We start from the raw sequence: 19,825 nt of genomic DNA, 5'->3' as shown, positions 1-19,825 counted from the left end.
AGCCTGTTACCCACAGGCTAAGGTAACAGAGCAGCTGCAGGATGGGAGGGGCCACCTTCAGCGTCAGTTCCCACATGGTGCGAGCTGGCCAGGGTCACTGCAGCTTTCCCAATAAGCAAGGCCATTTCCAGGTAGCCTTAGGGAACTGTCACCGGAACCTACAGCACCGTGCTGAATCATGCTGGCCAGGTGACTAAGATGACACAGTGCATGCAAATGTAAGACCATGCTCAGCTCCTGCCACGTGCTCAGTCCTTCCTTCCTAAAGGAAGATGGTGAGTTCAAGACTACCCAGCCTACACAGCCAACTCTAGCACGGCCTGGGAAACGACACTCAACTAGATCTCAATACGTCAGGGCCAGAGTCTGAAACACCCAAGCCACCAAAGTTACTGTGGGACCAGTGTTTAAGCAGCAGATGCCACAGTATGTCAGGAAATGGGGCCTGAGAGCCGGCAGTGAGGGGAGCCGACTGGGTGAAAGGTTGGCATCAGGTCACCCACTTCTCCAGCACCTTGAGCCTCTTTGTACCTAGGGTCTCAATGCTAGCCACAGGTTAGTTCCAACCAAGCTAGACAATCAGTACAACCAGAGATGGTCTCAAAAAATGGTGAATGGGGACAAACTCACAATTAGAAATAAAATAAATTTTGAAAATAAGGTGGAGAGCAACAGAGGACACCAGCACCTGGCCTACACACTCACACACAAAAAAGCATGCAGAGTCTGCTGTAACCGGAGCTGATGTAGTGCTCACCTTGGGGGCCTGCGGAGTCTTTGGCTTCTGGAAGAACCTGGTGATCTCTGCCTTCTCTGCCTTAATGCGCTGTGGTAGGGACAGGACACCACAGTTATCCCAGGGCACTCTGGGAAGGCAATATTGTGCTTGCAGGCTCTCAAAACCCCATCCCATGAGGCGTCTGCCCATGGTGCTCATGCTGATGGCAGCCGAGGGAGACAAGGTGGGATCTGAGTGAGCACACAGTTCCCATAGAGCCCACCGCCCCAACAGAGACCCAGAAAGAAAGCACTCTGGTGCCACAGTGTCCAAGAGGGGCAGGGCAGGCAGCCAGGCTACCTTCTCTTCCTCCCGTAACCGCTTCTCTTCCTCCCGTATCCGCTTCTCCTCTTCTTTCTTCCTCTTCTCCTCCAGTTTAGCCCTGGGAGACAGGAGACATGAACTGTGTGAGCCCGGAATCACCCTCATCTTCCTGCTGTGCTGTGACAAAGCTGTGGCACTGGGACTAACAAAGCAAAATGCACACCACCACAAAACTTTTCTTTGCTACTGAGACAGTTTTGATATGCAACCCCAGGTTGGCAACAGCAATCCCCTTGCCTCATCCTGAGTGCTGACACTACAGGTATCCTAAATCTCCATATAAAATTATTTTGAGGGGCTGGATAGATGTCTCAGCAGTTAAGAGCACTGGTTGCTCTTACAGAGGTCCCGAATTCAATTCTCAGCAACCACATGGTGGCTCACAACCTCCTACAATGAAATCTGATGCCCTCTTCTGGCACGAAGGTGCACATGCAGGCAAAACACTGTATATATAATAAATACATCTTCAAAAAATATTTTGAGATAGGGTCTCACTCTGTAGACAAAGCTAATCTGCAATTCACAGAATCCCCCAGCATGGGTGCAGATTAAAGGCGGTACCACACTTGCTCATCAATATAAAGTTCTTGATGGTTTGGGGCTCAGTGGGTAGAGTGATGGATGGCCTGTCATGTACTAGGCCCTGGGTTCCAGCTCCAACACATCAAAAGCCAGATGTGGTGGTACCTGCCAATCATCCCAGCACTACGTGGAGGCAGGAGAATCAAAATTCCAAGGTCATCTTTAGCAACATGCCTCACTTGTTCAAAAATCACTTGCCATTATTAGTTTCAACCACCTACTTGCAAAGCACAAAGAATGCTTTTTTGTGGCCAGGCATGGCGGCGCACACCTTTAATCTCAGCACTCGGGAGGCAGAGGCAGGAGGATCTCTGCGAGTTTGAGGCCAGCCTGGTCTACAAAGTAAGTTCCAGGACACAGGGCTACACAGAGAAACCCCATCTTGGAAACACAAAACAAAACAGCTCTATCATGATAGAACCTTTTACAAGAGCTGCTGTGAACTCCTTTAGGTCAAAACCTCACAGGACACAGTGGTTGTCCACTGAGGCAACAGCCCAGTTAGGAAACTGAGGACGAAATTCTGATAGGACCAGAGTGTCTACACCAAAACCTCCAGCAGCCTAGGAACCACTGCCAGACAAAGCCTGCAGTCCCACAGAAAGAACAGAGGCCAGAAGCCAACTGCCCGCTCTGCAGTCCGGCTCCGGCAGGAGAGACAGAAGGAATCAGAACACTGCTGGGGAGCCTCTGGGCCCGGCACTCACTCCAGAGCCTCCTGCCGCTCCTTGCGTCGCTCCTCCTTGAGCCGCTGCTTCTCCGCCTTCTCCTTCTCGTCCTTCTCCCGCTTCTCCCTCCGCTCCTTCTCCTTCAGCTCCTTCTCCTCCTCCTTCCTCCTCCGAGCCTCCTCCTTGGCTCGCCGTGTCTCCTCCCTCAGCTTTTCCTTCTCCTCCCTCTGCTGTTCTCTGTCCTATGAAGACAGCAGCAAAGGCGCCCCACAGGTGACCCATGGCGAGAACTGCCAAGCGACAGTGCTCCATGTAGCCCAGGCTGACTCACATTTCCAACATATACTCAAGCATGACTTGATTTCTTTTGAAATGAGAAACTGGGCTGAGGTAAGGACAGGAGCCTCGTGGGTAAGTGTTAACCAGAGTCCTGGGTTGGACCCCAATACCCAGCACAGAACTTTCTGCGACTGAGCTCTAGCCCAGTAGATCTCTCTACACTGGAGCCCGAGTGGAGCGTCCAGCTTGGAAAAGGACTTCAAGTCTTCCTGTACTAAAGCCTGTGGACATGGGGCAGCTGTTGCAACAGGCCTGTGTCGGGTGGTTTCTCTGTGCTTGGGACTCCAGCATGTTTTGCAACTGCGTGCTGAGGCACAGCCCACCAAGTGTTACTTCCTGGCCAAGAGAGGCAGTCTGGACTGGGCAGGATGTGCAGGCCTGACTGCACTGTAGGCCTGGTCTGTTCCCAGTTGTCACTAAGGAGACAGAAGTCCTGCAGACTCAGCCTGGCTGCTGCACCTGCATGTGTGCTGTTCTCACACGGGCTGAATTGTACCTGGCGGTGTGGGCATGCCATCCTGTCACTGGGAGACCAGGGCCAGCCTGGACTACACAGTGAGCCTCTGTCTAAGTAAGCAGATGCAACAGACAGGACTGGGGTATACCTCAGAGGACCAGCACGTTCAGCATGCAAATAGCTTGCCTTTCCCATACCAACCCTCCAATACCAAAAGTCTAAGGAATACCAACTGGCACAACACCCCTTCCTCACTGCAAAGGGGCTGTGTAGCCCAGCAGGCACAGCAGGGCCTAAACTTTTCCACATTAGAGTGTTTTCCCCGCCCCCATGGGCCACATGGTGACCCCAGACTGAAAAGCCACAAGCAGCTGTCGCTTCTGCACTGTCTGGGGCCACTTCCATGTGAACCTACCTCACACCCTTCCAAGGAGAGCATACCTATAACAAAGTTATTTGTTTTGTTTTTGACTCACTATGTAGCCCTGGTTGGATCTGAACTCAATGCCCCTTTGAAGGGAGCTTTTCCCCTACCCACACTGGCTAGCAGAGACCCAGGCAGGACCCGCACACTCAGGACACCCAGTCTATCACCACTGTTAGTGCAATGCAGCACAAGCAGCTGAGCCCCGAAGCACGAGGCTCAGAAGCCAGGAGGGCCTTACTCTGTGCAGTTTGCTCCTGCCCTTCTCTGTGGAGCCTCTCACCAGTTTCTTGGCAACCTAAAAAGAAAGACAGAAGAGCTTAGGTCACATTCTGGAGGAACTCCACCCACATTCCCATGGGACTCCATCCCAGCCCATGGGAAGGGCGGCAGGGCCGGGAGCCTGCAGGGGACATCATGGGTACAGTCTTTAAGCCCCAGGAGAGCCGGGTGATTTAGCAGTTGACTTTATCTTGAAACACCAAGAACCGACTAAGGCCCAACACAGAAAGAGCCAGGTGTAATGATGGACACTTTTCATCCCAGCACCAGGGACCAGAAGACAGGAAGATCCCTGGGGTCCCCAGCTGGCAGTCTACTTCAATTAGCTGGCCTAAGCCCAAGGGCGTGAGAAGCTCATTGTGGTGGCCATGCCTTTAGTTTCAGCACTGTGTATAAGGATTATGTCCTTAATTATGTCACCAGCCTGTGACAGCGTCCCAGCCTAAAAAGCGGGCGTGCCCTCTGTGTGCTCTCTTTCCATATGGCCTCTCCTGTATTCTCCCTCCTCCGTGCAGTGTCTCTGTAGCTGTATCTCTCTCTCTCCCTTCCTCCCTCTCTTTTTCTCTCCCAATAAAGCTATAGAAAGGTAACCATGGTTCGTGATTCTTCCAGGACTCCTCCAGCACTCTCCTCTGTTGGCATGGCTGCCACTTAACCAACACTAGCAGACAGAGCCAGCCAGGGAGACACAGTGAGACCTTGTGCCCTTACCCCCACCCCCAAAAGGGTAGATAATGCCTGAAGACCAATAATGAAGGCTGTCTTCTGGCCTCCATTCTCACACAGGAACCAACCTACAAAGATTGTTTGTCAAGTATATACAGTTCATAGGTAGAATCCCCCAGTGAGGGGCTGGAGGCATGATCAGGGGTAGAGCCTTCTGCCTGGGAGTCCCAAGTTAAGGGCTGAGGATATGGTAGGGGTGGAGCCCCTACCTAGAATCCCCAAGTGAGGGGACATGGCTCAGGGGTGGAGTGCCCTCCCATCTCCTCTTCTTTATTGAGACATAAGTAGAAACAAAACAGAAACATTGTTGCAAAAGCCTTTTCCAGCAACTGTACCAAAGATTGTAATAGGGTCAGAGTGCAAAGGCCTTACTCAGGTAAATTGAACAGATAAGAATGACTGTAAGCAGCAGTGGACAGCCCCGAGCTAGAATCCAGCTCCTCCTAATCCTACCATGTTCAGTCTTTTCTGCAAGGTCCAAATGAAGCTCTTCCTGGTACAAATGAGCCTGAGTTCTGTGTGGTGCTGGAGTTGAACCCTGGGCCTGTACCTGCCAGGCATGCCATCACATGTCTGCCAGATACTTTTTAGAAAGTGGCAGGTCACCTTGGGCTGGGCCCATGACCCAGGCCTGTAGTCTTTGCCCTTCTGCAGGATCGGGGCGACTTAGTGAGGGAGTAAGTACAAACTAGGGTCTGGGTGCCTGGCTCAATGGTAGAGTGCTGGACTTGCACATGTTTAAGGGTCTGGGTTCTACACACAAAAAGCAGGGGAGAAATCACTCTGTGGGTTCCTTTTAGATTTGAGGAGAGGCTCAATGGTGGATAGAACTCAGTCTCAGCTGAGTCTTAGCTAAGAAGACCAAGGTAGAGGCAGCAGGACACAGCACTGGCTGCAGGGCCATGGGCTGATTTCAGTCTCCACTGAGTATGTGGTGACCACACCACCACATTGCTAGGCAATCTCAACAAGGGCTTTTCAGGTGTCCGTGAGAGTTTGAGGCTAGCCAGGGCTACAGAGAACCTGTCAAGAGACAAGCAAGGCTGGCCTGTTAGTTCTACCCACCCACTCACAGGGACAGGGCTCTCTGTGGTACCCCTCTTTCTAAGCCAGGGGAGAGACTGCTGAGAGGGCCCAGCTGAAGGCAAGGGGCTGACTACAGATGCAAGCCCTCTAACAACTTGTGGACACCCAGCAAGTATGGTGCCTGGGATAGGAAGGGGACACCAGAGACACCTATCCAAGAGAAGGCACAGAACATGCAGGAACTGTAGCCTCCACAGAGGCCTCTCCACAGAGAGCTCAGGATACCTAGCAACCAAGACACATTCAAAGTTCTTCTGTGAGAAGTGTGGAACCTCACATGCAGAGATAGAGAAGAGAGGAGACACACACACACACAGCAGGGGACTTCACAGTATACTGAGGAACAACACTGGGACTAGAAAGGTATTTACTACAGATTTATTTTTAGACAGGTCTCATGTAGCCTAGGCTGGCCTTGAACTCCTGATGCTCCTGCTGGCAGGTGAGCATCATCAGGCCTGGAACCCACCAGAGCTTCCTGCCCTGGACGAGCACAGCCCCAAAGTATCTGTGTGGGGTAGGATCACCTGTGCTTCCCATGCTGGGCTTAAGCCCTGGATTCAAAAGATCCTCCTGCCTCACACGTCAGCACATAGCACCAGAGTACGAGCACCAGAGCAACCCTGCCCGCCCGCCCACATAGCTCAGCAGCATCTACATAGCACCTGGCGTGCCCTCCTGCAGACGTACACCATGTGCACCACTTCCTGCCCTGAGCAGCATTGTTTGGACATGTTCACAACAGATGCAAGTTTTCTTCTGGAATTTTCCCTGCCCTTAGTCTTTTGAGCCAAGGTCTATGTTGCCCAGGCCTAGCCTTGGAACTTTCAATACTCCTGCCACAGCCTTCCAAGGGCTAGGATGAAAGATATGCACCTAGCTTTCAAGTAGTTTTTACCTGGCTTTGCTGAATGCAATGTAAGCACGGGAAACTTCCAGAGTGCAGAACTGAAAACATTCCAGCAGCCAGGGCTCACATGGCACAAGGCAAAGACCCAGGAACATGGCTGCATCGTCACCATCATGAATGGAATGACACCCTGTGTTGCCAGACACTAGATTGAGCGACATGTCTCACAGCACATAAATCTGACTTCTGCCAGTGGAGAAACTATACTAAGAACCTTCCCTGATCCAGAAGATGCCAGATAATCTGATAGTGCCCTGTCAGGCTGAGTAGAAATCCCAGCACCTGGGCCACAGGAGCAGGAGGATCTCTGTGAGTTCAAGGAAAGGTGGGGTTATACAATAAGGCCCTGTCTCAAAACACCATAAAATAAACAATAAAACAGGGCCAAGGAGACAGTTCAGCAGGTCAAAGTGCTTGTGAGCAGCCTAACATCAGAGGTTTTTTTAAATCAAGTCCCAATGCCGCCTTCACCTCTGCATGTGCGTGCATGCGCGCATACACATACACACACACAAATACATTTAAAAAGAAAACTAATGGGCGGTGGTGGCACACGCCTTTAATCTCAGCACTTGGGAGACAGAGCCAGGCGGATCTCTGTGAGTTCGAAGCCATCTGGTCTACAGAGTGAGAGCCAGGACAGGCACCAAAACTACACAGAGAAACCCTATCTTGAAAAAAACCAAACAAAAAATAAAATTAAATTACATTAAAAAGTGTTATTTGGAAAAAGGTTAGCAGGCCTCTTGAGAAAGATGGTAGAGGCCACAGCATATGGCTGAGGTGTTCCCACCCACCTGGGGCCTCTAACATTTGATGTTCGGCTGCACCCTGAATAGGATACCAGAAGGAATGGATCATGAAACTGCAGTTCATTGACACAATGGAATATTATTCAGCTGCTAAGAAAAATGAAATTATGATGTCAGACGCTGGTAGTGCACGCCTTTAATCCTAGCACTCAGAGGCAGGCGGATCTCTGAGTTCCAGGCCAGCCTGGGAAAACCAATAAAGAAAAATGAAATTATGGAATTTGCAGGAAATTCATCCTGGGTCAGGAACCCAGACCCAGAAAGACAAATGCTATCACAGTCTCCCATCTGTGAATGCCATCTCTGAATCCTTAGTTAGCAGGGTGGGTCTACACTGGAACACTCACAGAAGGCACAACAACAGTAGGGCCATGAAGGGAGGAGCATCTGCAGGGAGAGGATGAGGACCAAGAGGAGGGTCAATGGGGCAGGGTAAATGACACTGAAGCTCACTACTACAGGAGCATCCTAGCTCACGCACGCACAGGATTTAAACGGAGCTGCCCTAATCGGCTATAGTAATAAACTCTCTCAGGTTCCTCTTTTAAAGACGCGTGTAAGTTTTGTCTGCATGTGTGTCTGTCACCATGTATGTGCCGGGTGTCCTCTGAAGGAGCAAGCAAGCAGTCTCCAGGCCTGTGCCGTCTCTTCGGTATGCTGTGTTCTTATGTTTACACCCACAGACGAGTCACCTCTTACCCCAGAAGTTACTTTCTTGAATTACCATCATACAACCCACAACTTCTACATGCAAGGAGGACTGATGTACTCAGCCCTACATGGGATGGTTATATCACCTCCTCTCATCAAGACTCAGGGATGTGAGGGAAGAGAGCTTGTGAGAGCCACATCTGGGGGTAGACACCTGCAGTGAAACATGTCGCACATGTGAACTCAGCAACTGTGACTGCATGCACAAGGCCTGCACAGATTAAGCCTCATGAAATTCCAGCACGGATGGAGAACAGTCATGAATCTCCCACCCGCAGCCAAGGAACTACTGAGGAAGGGTGGCTGCTCGGGGGAGAGGGGGTCAGCCTTCTAAGGGATGTGGTCCAAGAGGCTGCTCAAGCCCCGTAGATGGTCCCCGCTGTGCATGTACGGAACACTGAATAGATTTAAAAAAAGAACAGGCAACTCTTTGCCACCTGGAACCCCACAGGAACTCCCAGACACCTAGATCCAAGTCTCTGTGCAAGCCTTCTTTCCTGGGTAAGCACAGCCACCTCTCCTCAAAGATGTTGATTTTTACAGCAGACACAACTGGACACAATGCAGACATCATAGGGAGCCCAGCCCGGGATAATCTACAGCCCAGCTCCTGCATCTATGGCTCAGGGAACATGGCGGGAGAGTAAGCAGGAAGACGGTGAGAGCCGGAGGATCAGGAAGTCTGCCGTGACTGTGCCTCCTAGAAACAATTGCATAAACAAGGAGAACATGGAAACTCTCAAGAGGGTCCTACCCCTAGACAAACAGCTACAGGCAAATAATGACAGCTGAGAGATGGAGAATTAGCCTCTCCCAGGGATGAGCCCCCTTACTGTCCAAGGTAGAGTGATCAGACCAGAGACCATCTACACAAACAACAAAAATTCAGCGGGGTGTATTTATACACATCTTTGTGCACACACACACACACACACACACACACACACACACAATAAAAAGGCTATCAACTTGTGAGTGTAAGACATGGCAGGGGCTAGAGGGAGAAGTGATGTAATCCTACTTCAATTAAAAACATATTTTTGAAAATAAGAGCTCATAAGGCTGGGCATGGTGGTGCACGCCTTTAATCCCAGCAATTGGGAGGCAAAGGCAGGCAGATCTCTGTGAGTTTGAGGCCAGCCTGGTCTACAGAGTGCTTTGGGATGGTCTATATGTCAAATCTGTTGCTCTGACTGGTCAATAAATAAATAAAACCTGATTGGCCAGTGGCTAGGCAGGAAGTATAGGCGGGACTAACAGAGAGGACAAATAAAAGAACAGGAAGGCAGAAGGAGTCACTGCCAGTTGCCACCCTGACAAGCAGCATGAAAAGATGCCAGTCAGCCACAAGCAGCGTGGCAGGGTATAGATTTGTGGAAATGGATTAATTTAAGATATAAGAACAGTTAGCAAGAAGCCTGCCACGGCCATACAGTTTGTAAGCAATATAAGTCTCTGTGTTTACTTGGTTGGGTCTGAGCGGCTGTGGGACTGGCGGGTGAGAGAGATTGTGTCCTGACTGTGGGCAAGGCAGGAAAACTCTAGCTACAACAGAATGAGTTCCAAGATAGCCGGGCTGTTACACAGAGAAACCCTGTCTTGAAAAAAAATCTACCCCCCCAAACCCCTCCCCCCAAAAAGGCTCATGAAGTTGAAGGGGAGAGAAGAATTTGGGGGCTCTACCACTGAGCTAAATCCTCAACCCCCACATGGAATTCTCAAACACAAAACAGTCAGGTACCGGGGAAGGAGGGAGGGGGAACTGGGATTGGTATGTATAATTTAACAAAACAAAACAAAACAAACAAACAAAAACCTTAAAAACAACAACAACAACAAAAACCGAGACAGGTACCAACACTTGGGAAGCACAGGCAGGTGTATCTTTGTGAGTGAGGCCAGCCTGAGCCTGATCTACACAGCAAGTTCTACGACAGTCAAGGTTAAGTAGAGACCTGTCTTAAAAAACAAAATGAAAGATGACAAGAACTGTCTTGTGAGCTGGGAAAATGGCTCCCACCCCCACCCCTACCAGGAGGGGGCAGGCTGGCTGGGAAAGCAGAGGATCCCTACAGTGACCCCTGAAGCACTGAGACATGCAGGCCTTAGGGACCAAGTATGGCTTGAAAAGATTTGGGGGCAGGAGCCAGGCCTAGCTCTATTGACTGTTACCTGGCTTGTGGCCAGCCTGTCCACACAGCAACACCCCCACGTCAAAAACAAAAACTACCCAGACAGATCCTGATCTGATAGGTTGGAAAGGCCTTGAGTTCCAGATTCACTGGGGGCAGGAATCAAGTCGAACTTTATGAGGTGGATCTATGACCATCTTGATGCACCATGGGATAGAGATGCTGCAAGGTGAAGATGAAGCCAGACTCAAGAGGTGGCATGTACAGACAAGGTGGCCAATGAGGCTGGAGGGGCAGGGCAGAAGCTCCAAGTTCAGTTTGTCAAGTCAGCAAGTCACCACATCTCCCAGGACGCCTGTGCTCCCAGTAAGTGAAGTAATCTCACACATCAAGTTACAAAGCTAGCCAGGCGGTGGTGGCATGCACTTTTATCCCAGCACTCCAGAGGCAGAGGCAAGCGGATCTCTGAGTTCAAGGCCAACCTGGTCTACAGTGCTAGTTCAAGGACAGCCAAGGCCACAGAGAGAAACCCTGTCTCAAAAAACAACAAAGTCACAAAGCCACTAAGGCTGGCGATCTGATCAGACCTCACAGGAACTGATGAACAAACCACCCATGTGTCTAATGTGAACAAATCAAAGTGCCACACAATCAGAATATTTTGGGATTCTGAACTGACTTTGTTCAAGGCTTCTGGTCCAACTATACATTCCAGGCTGGCCTCACTGATGAGAATCCTCTTGCCTCACACCAAACCCTGGGATTACAGGCATGTACCATCATGACTGGTTTGGATAAAATTTAAAAAAAAAAATTATATACAGTTTTATCTATGAGATTTTAAGGACACCTGAGAATTGACATATCTGTCACTGCAGATTTGAAACCAATAAAAGTGGGACACCCATATTTGAAATGCCAAGTCCTCCTCAATACAAGACTCCCTGAGCACCGATGTATGACTGACTACCAGTGCAAAATCCCACACCTGACCTCACAGCCTCACAGGCTGCCACCGATATGCCTCCCAAGAGAGGGCTGAAATGAACTGCAGGCTGTGTGAAGGTACGCAAACAGCTGAATGCAAGAGGCTCATAAGGTTTAAAAGGAGATCCATAGCTGGGTGGTGGTGGCGCATGCCAGCACTAGGGAGGCAGACGCAGGTGGGTCTCAGTGAGTTCGAGGCCAGCCTGGTCTAAAGAGTAAGTTTAGGGCTACACAAGAAACCCTGTCTCAAAAAAACCACACACACACACACACACACACACACACACACACAAACACACACACAAAACCCATTATATGTAATCACAGTGTTTGGGAGGCTGAGGGCATCCAGGGTAGCCTGGACCATACATGAAGTCTTAACAAAACCAAGGAAAGCCGGCTGGGGATATGGTTCAGCAGTAAAGTGCTTGCCTAGCATGTGTGAGGCCCCTGGGTTTCTGTGTATGAGGCAGGTGGCCTGGCTCTGAGTTACTCTTCCAGGCCTCGTTGACATCCGGTTAGTGGTGACCTCAGGATGGCCATTTTGGTGGAGAGGGATGTGAGCTCTCAGCCAGGCTCTGGTGGTCTGTCTGGGTTGCATCTGGGAAGGACACTGCACCTGGACAGACCACTCATCTTTAAACTCCGTCCTGAGGACTGGAGTGTGCCAAAGTGGGGAGCACCTGCCTGTCAAGTCAAGTCCCATCTCCAGCACCAGAATGAAAAAATAAAGCAGGAAGTTGGCAGGTGTTGGAAAACTTAGCTTTAAGACAAGGGCAAAAGTGAGCCTGGCCACAGCATGCTTCAGCATCCCTTGTCCAAATGCTCAGGAGCATCTGTTGTGAGTTTTGGAATGTCTGTAATGTGACAAGCAGGTTTTGACCTCTTGGGGTCCCAAGACCAGGTAATTAATTTTTATTCTATGAACCTCCTTTTTGTTTTGTTTTGTTTTTAAGACAGGATCTCACTATGCAGCCCTATTGGGCTTTGAACTCAAGAGATCCCCCTGCCTCTGTCTCCCAAGAGCTGGGATTAAAAGCATGTTGCCACCATGGCTGGCCATATAATGTTTTTGTTTGTTTTGGTTTTTTTCGAGACAGAGTTTTTCTGTGTAGTTTTGGTGCCTGTCCTGGATCTTACTCTGTAGACCAGGCTGGCCTTGAACTCACAGAGATCTGCTGGGCTCTGCCTCCCAAATGCTGGGATTAAAGGCGTGGACTACCACCATTATAATGATTTATGATTAGCTTAAAACAAGGTCTCATGTACTCATGTAGCCTAGGCTGGCCTCAAATTCACTACATAACTGAGGCTAACCCTGACCTCCAGATCCTCCTCTCTCTACTTCCCCAGTGCTGACATAACAGGTTTCTGAGGTACCTAGAATGGAGCCTGGTGCTTCCAGCATGCAGGGCTAGCGCTCTATCCAGTGTGAGGCCTGGTCAGTACCCTGGGATTCTGGGGGGTGGGTACTCACTATGCAGATGGGTGTGGAGGGGGGGCTGGTCCCACTGAGCTGTGCTGGGGGTGCAGACAGTCCCTCAGGAGAGCTGGTTGGAGAAGAGGAGCTGGTGGAAGAGTGACTCAGTGTGGAATCATCCTCAGGGCAGGACTCCTGCACTTCACTCTCTGAAGTGACACTCCTGTCCAGGGACATCGTGGGAAGAGAGGTGTGGGGAGGCTTAGCGGCCAGGATGTCCTCAAGCACCACCATGGGCACTTTCTCTATAAACAGGAGATTCCCTGCCTTGCTCCAGCCTGGTGGCTCCTTTACAGGGGATGTCCTGGAACCCTCAGTCAGCTCAGGGCAGCTCGCTAATGAGCCAGCTCGACAGCTACCCGTCCTCTGTGGGCCTCCTGGGCTGCCAGGCTCTTCCTCCACACGGCAGGGAATGTCTGAAGGGCTCTCTTGGAGACACTGCTCCGCTGTGGAGGGCCCCTGCCGCTTGGTGGCTCCTTCCGCTGGGGCCTCAGGGCTGTCTGGAATGTCATTGGAGTTCTCGGTCAGGTCGATGATGACCATACTCTGCACTGGCTTTATCGTGGCCCTCAAGAAGCTATCGATGGGGCCCCGGCCACTGACCAGCTTCGGACTCAAGCCTACATGAGAACCTGTGTGACAGCGGTTTTCCAAAGTGTCCAAGGACAATTGTAGATCCCGAACTTTATCTTCCACAGACACTTTTGGTGGTGTTTCCTCGGCTTTCTCCTTGGGGACAAGGTTCAGACGTTTGAAGGGCAGGCGGGCTGAAATGAAGAGAAGCAACATCTTCAGTGACAGCAGAGGGAGACCATCAACCTGTGCTCAAAACCTGAGTGCCCGGGCATTAATGGCCCTATGGGGGGTTGTGGTGAAAATTTCAAGCCCAAAAATGAGCTGCTGAGGGCTGGGGAGATGGCTCAGCCATAAAGAGCACTGACTGCTCTTACAGAGGACCTGAGATCAACTGCCAGCACTGACATGGTGGCTCACAACCACCTGTTCCAGAGGAGACCTGACACCTCCTTCTGACCTCCAAGGACACCAGACATGAACATGATGCACCAACATACTTGCAGGGAAAGCACCCATACCCAGAAAATTTAAGAAGAGGTGGGTGCTGCTGAAGGCTGGGGATCAAACTCAAGCAGTGAGGCTTTGCAGCGGGCACTTTCACCTGACCTCGGGGGCTCACTCCCCACTCCATGCATTTAAATGCCAAGTACCATTGGTTAATTCTACCTACATTAGTCAAAAGCCAAACCAACCTTTTCCCTACATTTGGGTAGCTCATGAAACATGGCTGCCCTGAGGTTTCAGGCTCTGCTGATTCCTCCCACCCAGGACACATTCCACCCAAGCCAGCCTGGCTGTGGAGTCCTGAGCAGGGAGGGAACTGCTAGGAGCCACCAGATAGACAGCTGGGCTCTGCAATGGGAGCCTCGATCCTTGACACAATCCCACTGCCACTTCGGCCGAGGGCAAGGGCATGGCTTGTGAATAAGAAACATTGATGCGCTGCCCAGAAGCACTCTCCACATAGGTAGCAGTTCTGCCTCAGCAGTCAGGCAGTGTCTGTCTGCTCAACTTGGGGGCAGCTATTGGCACCTACTGGGAAGAAGCCAGGGTGTAGCTGCCAAGCCTGAGGCAAAGGCCCACTTGGGAAGGAGTAAGGCTTGCACAAGTGGTCTTCTGCCGCCACCTGCGCACCTCAGAACACACACCCAGCACGTGTACACACACAGGTGAATCATTATTTGTACACAAATCAAAGGGTGAGTTGGAAACCCTGCTCTGGGGCGAAGCTCTGCCTCCCAGTCCCTCTGCAGGGCACACAACACCAATCCCAAAGCCTTGAAAAGGGGCCTCTTGCGGAGGTATGCTCCTGATTCCAGCTGAGGCAGGAAGATGTGAAGGGCCAGTCTGGACTTTATAGCTAGTAGGTGAGCTAGACTAAAGAGTGAGATCCTGTCTCAAAAACCAAAACCCAGCAGCTTGAGAGGTGGCTCAAGGGTTGAGAGCACATCCTGCTCTTGTAAAGTTGGGTCTCCAGCACATGAAGTGGCTCACAGCTGCCTATAAATCCTGCTTCAGGGAATCCGACTCCCCATGGCCTCTGCAAGCAAGTGGTGCACATAACCACCCACATATGCACACCTAATTAAAGAAAATTTAATGGATCTTTAAAGTATATAAAACGGACTAGAAATGACTCAGTGGTAAGGAGCACTTGCTGGTCTTACAGAGGACCCGGGTTCAGGACCCAGCATCCACTTGGTGGCTCACAATCACCTGTAACAAGGATCTTCTACCTGCAGTGGGCACTGCATATAGATGGCACATTAAAATACAGAGGCAAATGTTCAGAAAGACAAAGTGAAAATAAACACATCATTTAAAAAATTAAAACTGGAAGCTAGGCATGGTGGCATACACCTTTAATCCCAGCACACAGGATACAGAGGCAGGTGGCTCTTTTTGAGTTCTAGACCAGCCTGGGCTACATAGTGAGGCTCTGACTCATGATAAAAAAACATGCAATCAATTTTTCTCTTAAAATATGCACACATTAGTAATCACTCAAAAATAAAACTAAGCAAATGAAAGCAACACAAATGCTCTGGGTTCATGTACATACAGTATCCATGGAACATAATTCAATTCTAAACTCCAGTGAGCCCCAAGCATACAAGGCTCACCATATACACACATATCCCAAAGAAAAATTTTGGGTGTCGGTGCAGCTGAGCGGTACAGGACTTGGCTGCCATATGAGGTCCTGGGCTGGGTTCCAGCACCAAAACCAGAGATAAGATGTAAGAAGCACTTGAGACCTCCAAAGCTCAGTGACCAACACTTTGGAAGATGTCCAAACTGGAGGGAGCAACTGCTGTCTTCCCCTCAGCCCTTAACAGGCCACTGAGGACTCCACAGAAGCCAATGGAGACAAGTTAGGAACCAGGTTCAGGGCTTTCCCAGCCCCAAGTTACCTTGTATCAACCTCTTCACTGGGAACCCGGGTCTGTCTTTGCAATCCATAGCTGTGGGGAAAGAAGAGCAGATGTTACTAAGGGTGAGAGCCACTGGACAGCTAACATTCAAAGCAGCCACACACAAACGGATCCCCCTGAGGCTCCTATGGTCCTGCCTATTCCATTTGAGCTGCCTCTTCTCTTGAGATAGGATCTCACTATGCAGCAGGCTGAGCTCAAAAAAATCATGGCAAGCCTCCTGACTCTGCCTCCCGAGTGCTGGAATCCCAGGTACAAACTACCACAGCCTACTTTTACAGGCTTAAAAAAAAAACATTAGTTTGCTCTTTCATCCAAGGTCTCAGTATGTAGTCGTGGATGGCCTTGAACTTACATAGGTCTGCCTGCCCCTGCCTCTCAAATGCTAGTAATAAAGGCTATAACACCACACTCAGCTACCATTTATCTTTCTTATTTATGTGTATGCATGTCTGTGTGCATGGGTGTCTACAGAGGCCAGAGGTGTCAGGTCCCCCAGATCTGGAGTTCTAAGCAGTTGTGAGGTACTGAATATGGGTGCTGGGTCCTGATCTGAACTCTGGTCCTCAGTAACTGCTGGGCATCCCTCCTCTCCCGCAGTTTTTACATTTGCCACATGGTGTGTCAGAGGACAACTTCCAGGGGTTGTACTCTCAGTCTACATGTGGTTTGTAGTGACAGTACCCAATGGTCAGGCTCGGCAGCAAGTACTCTGACCCTTGAGGCCTATCATCAGCCCATAGAGACAGTTTCCATGGCTGGGGGAAGGGTTTGGGGGTGCTGCTCATCTCTAGCTGATGCACAGATACTCTTCTTAAACAGCCTACAATGAATAGGCCGGCTCCCCAATAAAGAATTATTTGGCTCAAAATGTCAACACTGAGCAATTCTATCCTAGACTCAGTATCCTGCTTTGAGTTTCTCTGTGGGCCTCTCACTCAGAAACTTGTATTATGTCCCCTGATCCATACTGCCCCCCTCAGCACTTGAATATACTGGAAACCAATGAACTGTGAGCAAAAAGCAAGGGCATGAGAAAACAGACAGGAAGAGCCAGTCATGGGGTGATGTTCGCCATCCCAGGACTAAGGAGGTACACATAGGAGGATTGCCTCAACTTCAAAGCCACTCTGGGTTACATAGAATTCTAGGTCAGTCATGGCTAAACTGCACAAGGCTGTCTCAAAAAACAAGTAAGAGCTGGCAAGATGGTTCAGTGGGTCCGGACACTTTCCAAACTTGACAATCTGAGCTCAATCCCCAGGACCCACACAGGGGAAGGCGAGAGCTGACTCCCATATGTCCTCTGACCTACACCTACACACACACACACACACACACACACACCACACACACACACACACAGTGAATGTGGGGCTGGACAGGGGGATCAGCAATTAAAAGCATTAGCTGCTCTAGTCCCAGCATCAGGATCCAACAGCTCACAACCCCTCCAAGTCCAGCTCTAGGGGATCTGATGCCCTCTCTGACCTCCATGGGCACCTATCCCATGTGTACAGACATATAAAGACACGTAATATCAAATAAACCTGTAAGTAAACAAACTTAAAAAACTAATTTTTCTAAGCGAAGTATATAAGTAGAGGAAATGAACACACTGCATGGTGGAAGCTTCAGTCATGTCAATGCACAGTAAGGAACACGGGGTTGGGCTCTGTAGGTAGCACACTGGCCTAACATGCAGGAAGCTCTGGGTTCCAACCACAGCCCTGCATAAACCAGGAATGATGGCACCTGGAGGTAGAGGCAAGCCTTGGCTACACAAGACCCTGTTTTAAAAATAATAACTACAAATAATAATAATAATAAAAAAAACCCATGAGAGACTATTTCCCACTAAAGTAAATTAAAAACCTCAGGGAGTATGTAAGCACATCAAAATCCATGCACGTTGGACCACAAATAGAACCTGGTTTTTGTTTGTTTGTTTTAAGACAGCCCTGACTCTCCTGGAACTCGATACATAGACCAGGCTGGCCTAGAACTCACAGAAATCCACCTGCCTCTGCCTCCCAAGGGCTGGGACTAAAGGTATGCACCACCATGTCTCACTTAGAACCTTTCTTTGGGTAAATGCCTTTAAACAGATGGCTCAGGTGTAGTAACTCTCACCTAGTAGGCATCATGTGGACAAAAACTCCTTCAGTAATTTGGGGAGAATCTCCACACATTTTGCTAATGCTACATGGAATTTCAGTGTCCACTCTGGACAGCTGAGGTTGTCAGTGGAGACAGCCCACTCACCCCAACTTAGAGACTCAGACCCCTACCCAGAACACCCACACTCTTTTCTTCTTATTTCAACGGAAGAAAGGTAACATTACCCTGCTTCCTATTGCCCAAAAAAGTGTTTTTTTTTTTTTCCTGAAAGGCATCTTTTCTTTAAATTTTTTATTACATTTTAATTAATTTGCTGGAGTGGGGGGAGGTTTGTGGAATCAATTCTCTCCTTCTTACAATAAAATTCAGGTGGTGAGAGGCCAGATCAACCTGGAACTCATCATCTTCCCGCCTCAGCTTCTAGGATGTTGTAAGTGCAGGTATGAACTACCACACCCAACTTGTCTTTATTACCAATAGTGTTGGTTTTACACGTTCTGCCTTGGTTAAATAAAAACGATGCTCCCAGATAGTCCAGGCAATTTTATGAATATTAATCATGTCTTCATAAAATCCCAAGCCAGTCAGGGCAACAGTTCCAGCCTTTCTCCCGCCTGTGTGTGTGTGTGTGTGTGTGTGTGTGTGTGTGTGTGTGTGTGTGTGTGTGTGTGTGAGAGAGAGAGAGAGAGAGAGAGAGAGAGAGAGAGACAGAGACAGAGACAGGAGGTGCATATCTTTGGTGGTCAGAACTGTAGGAGGGGGGCGGCATTATCCTAGAAGTGGACGGAGATCGAGGACGCTGCTCTCCAACTCACGTCCAGGCTTGCAGACTGGTATAAATGAACCCAGAAGGGACCGTCCTAAGTGTCCCAAGTGGTGCTCAACTGGTGCAATCTTAGCTTATCAGGATGGCCCCTGTCCCTCCCAGTCCTTCGGTCCTTCAACTCACACAACCGCTGGGAAGACAATTCAGAGTCAAGCAGGGAGACTAGGCACCCCACATTTAGGGAAGCCTGCCGTACGCTACAAAGACTCTAACACGGGCCCCGCAGGCCATACCACACTCAGAGAAGAGGGCTTCCTGGTCATACTTGCCACCCACCCCCTCCATCGTCCTGGGCTTGCCCTGTGCCGCACAGCTGATACTCTGGTGTCCAGAGCTCAAGTGACCACAGGCCTCAGTTTCCTCACCCACTGCAAAGGTCCGATTCGCTCGAGAATTCACAAATGCACTTTTAATAACCTGCACAACTGACTCGACCCACTCGCTGGCCTCAGTTTCCCCACCTGCTACAAGAGGACACGGATGCATTCAGGATCCATCAAAGACGACCCGGCCTGTTTCCCATCTGCTACCAGGTCCTCGTTGTCTGGACGACGCAGAGCCTCCGGGAGCCTGCAAAGCGGACTCTTCCCCCTCCCTGGGGCCTCAGTTTCCCTTCGCGTCTCCGCGTCTCGGTCCCCGGGCCACCCGGGCGCGGAACCGCTCCTTCGGGCCGCAGCTTCACCCACCTGCTGCTCGCGGCGTCGCGGCGCCCGGCTCCTCCAGCATCGCGGCGGCGGCGGCTCAGGGTTCACTCAGGCGGCCCCGGTGCGCTCTCCGCCTCCCGCCGGTGCCAGTACTGCTGCCGCCGCGGCCGCCGCGCTCGTATTTGGCGGGAACCGCGGCAGCCTCCGCGGCCCGCGCGCCGATTGGACGAGGGCGCGCCACGTGACAGTCCTGCCTCAGGAAAAGAGGGGCGCTGGGCGCATCCTCGCGAGAACTGTGGCTTGTATGCCCGAAAATCCCGCGGGAGGTGGAAGGAGGCGGGCTCTTTTCGGGCGGTTCTTGAGTGGCTGTGCAGTGACGCGTTTCTACTGGTCCTAAGAAATGTCAATTTAAGCTTCCTCCCTTTTATTGGCTGACTGCGTGGAGGAGGCGGGACGGTTACGTCACGATCGGCGCCAGTGACAATTTGTAATTATGGATTAGAAGAGGAATCTGAAGTGAGT

General features: G+C 50.4%; 1 protein-coding gene across 2 annotated transcripts in view; it reads right to left on the bottom strand.

Moving 5' to 3' along the window:
• The window catches only part of Chaf1a (chromatin assembly factor 1 subunit A), a 28,194-nt gene extending 8,696 nt beyond the window's left edge, over nt 1-19,498 (bottom strand). The window contains exons 1-7 of one of the 2 annotated variants that reach the window (XM_028859697.2): nt 19,346-19,498; nt 15,692-15,742; nt 12,699-13,468; nt 3,817-3,873; nt 2,395-2,597; nt 1,079-1,160; nt 758-826 (exon numbers count right to left, since the gene is read on the bottom strand). In XM_028859697.2, coding sequence (XP_028715530.1) covers nt 758-826; nt 1,079-1,160; nt 2,395-2,597; nt 3,817-3,873; nt 12,699-13,468; nt 15,692-15,742; nt 19,346-19,385 — 1,272 coding nt within the window. In that variant the 5' untranslated portion in view covers nt 19,386-19,498. Of the gene's footprint in view, nt 1-757; nt 827-1,078; nt 1,161-2,394; nt 2,598-3,816; nt 3,874-12,698; nt 13,469-15,691; nt 15,743-19,120; nt 19,302-19,345 lie in introns of those variants that run through there. The other variant, XM_037198192.1, reaches the window with a different exon arrangement.
• Nucleotides 19,499-19,825: the final 327 nt, after the last annotated feature.

This window comes from Peromyscus leucopus, chromosome 22 (assembly GCF_004664715.2).
Source record: "Peromyscus leucopus breed LL Stock chromosome 22, UCI_PerLeu_2.1, whole genome shotgun sequence".
NCBI lineage: Eukaryota > Metazoa > Chordata > Mammalia > Rodentia > Cricetidae > Peromyscus > Peromyscus leucopus.
This window is presented reverse-complemented; position numbering and strand designations above follow the sequence as displayed.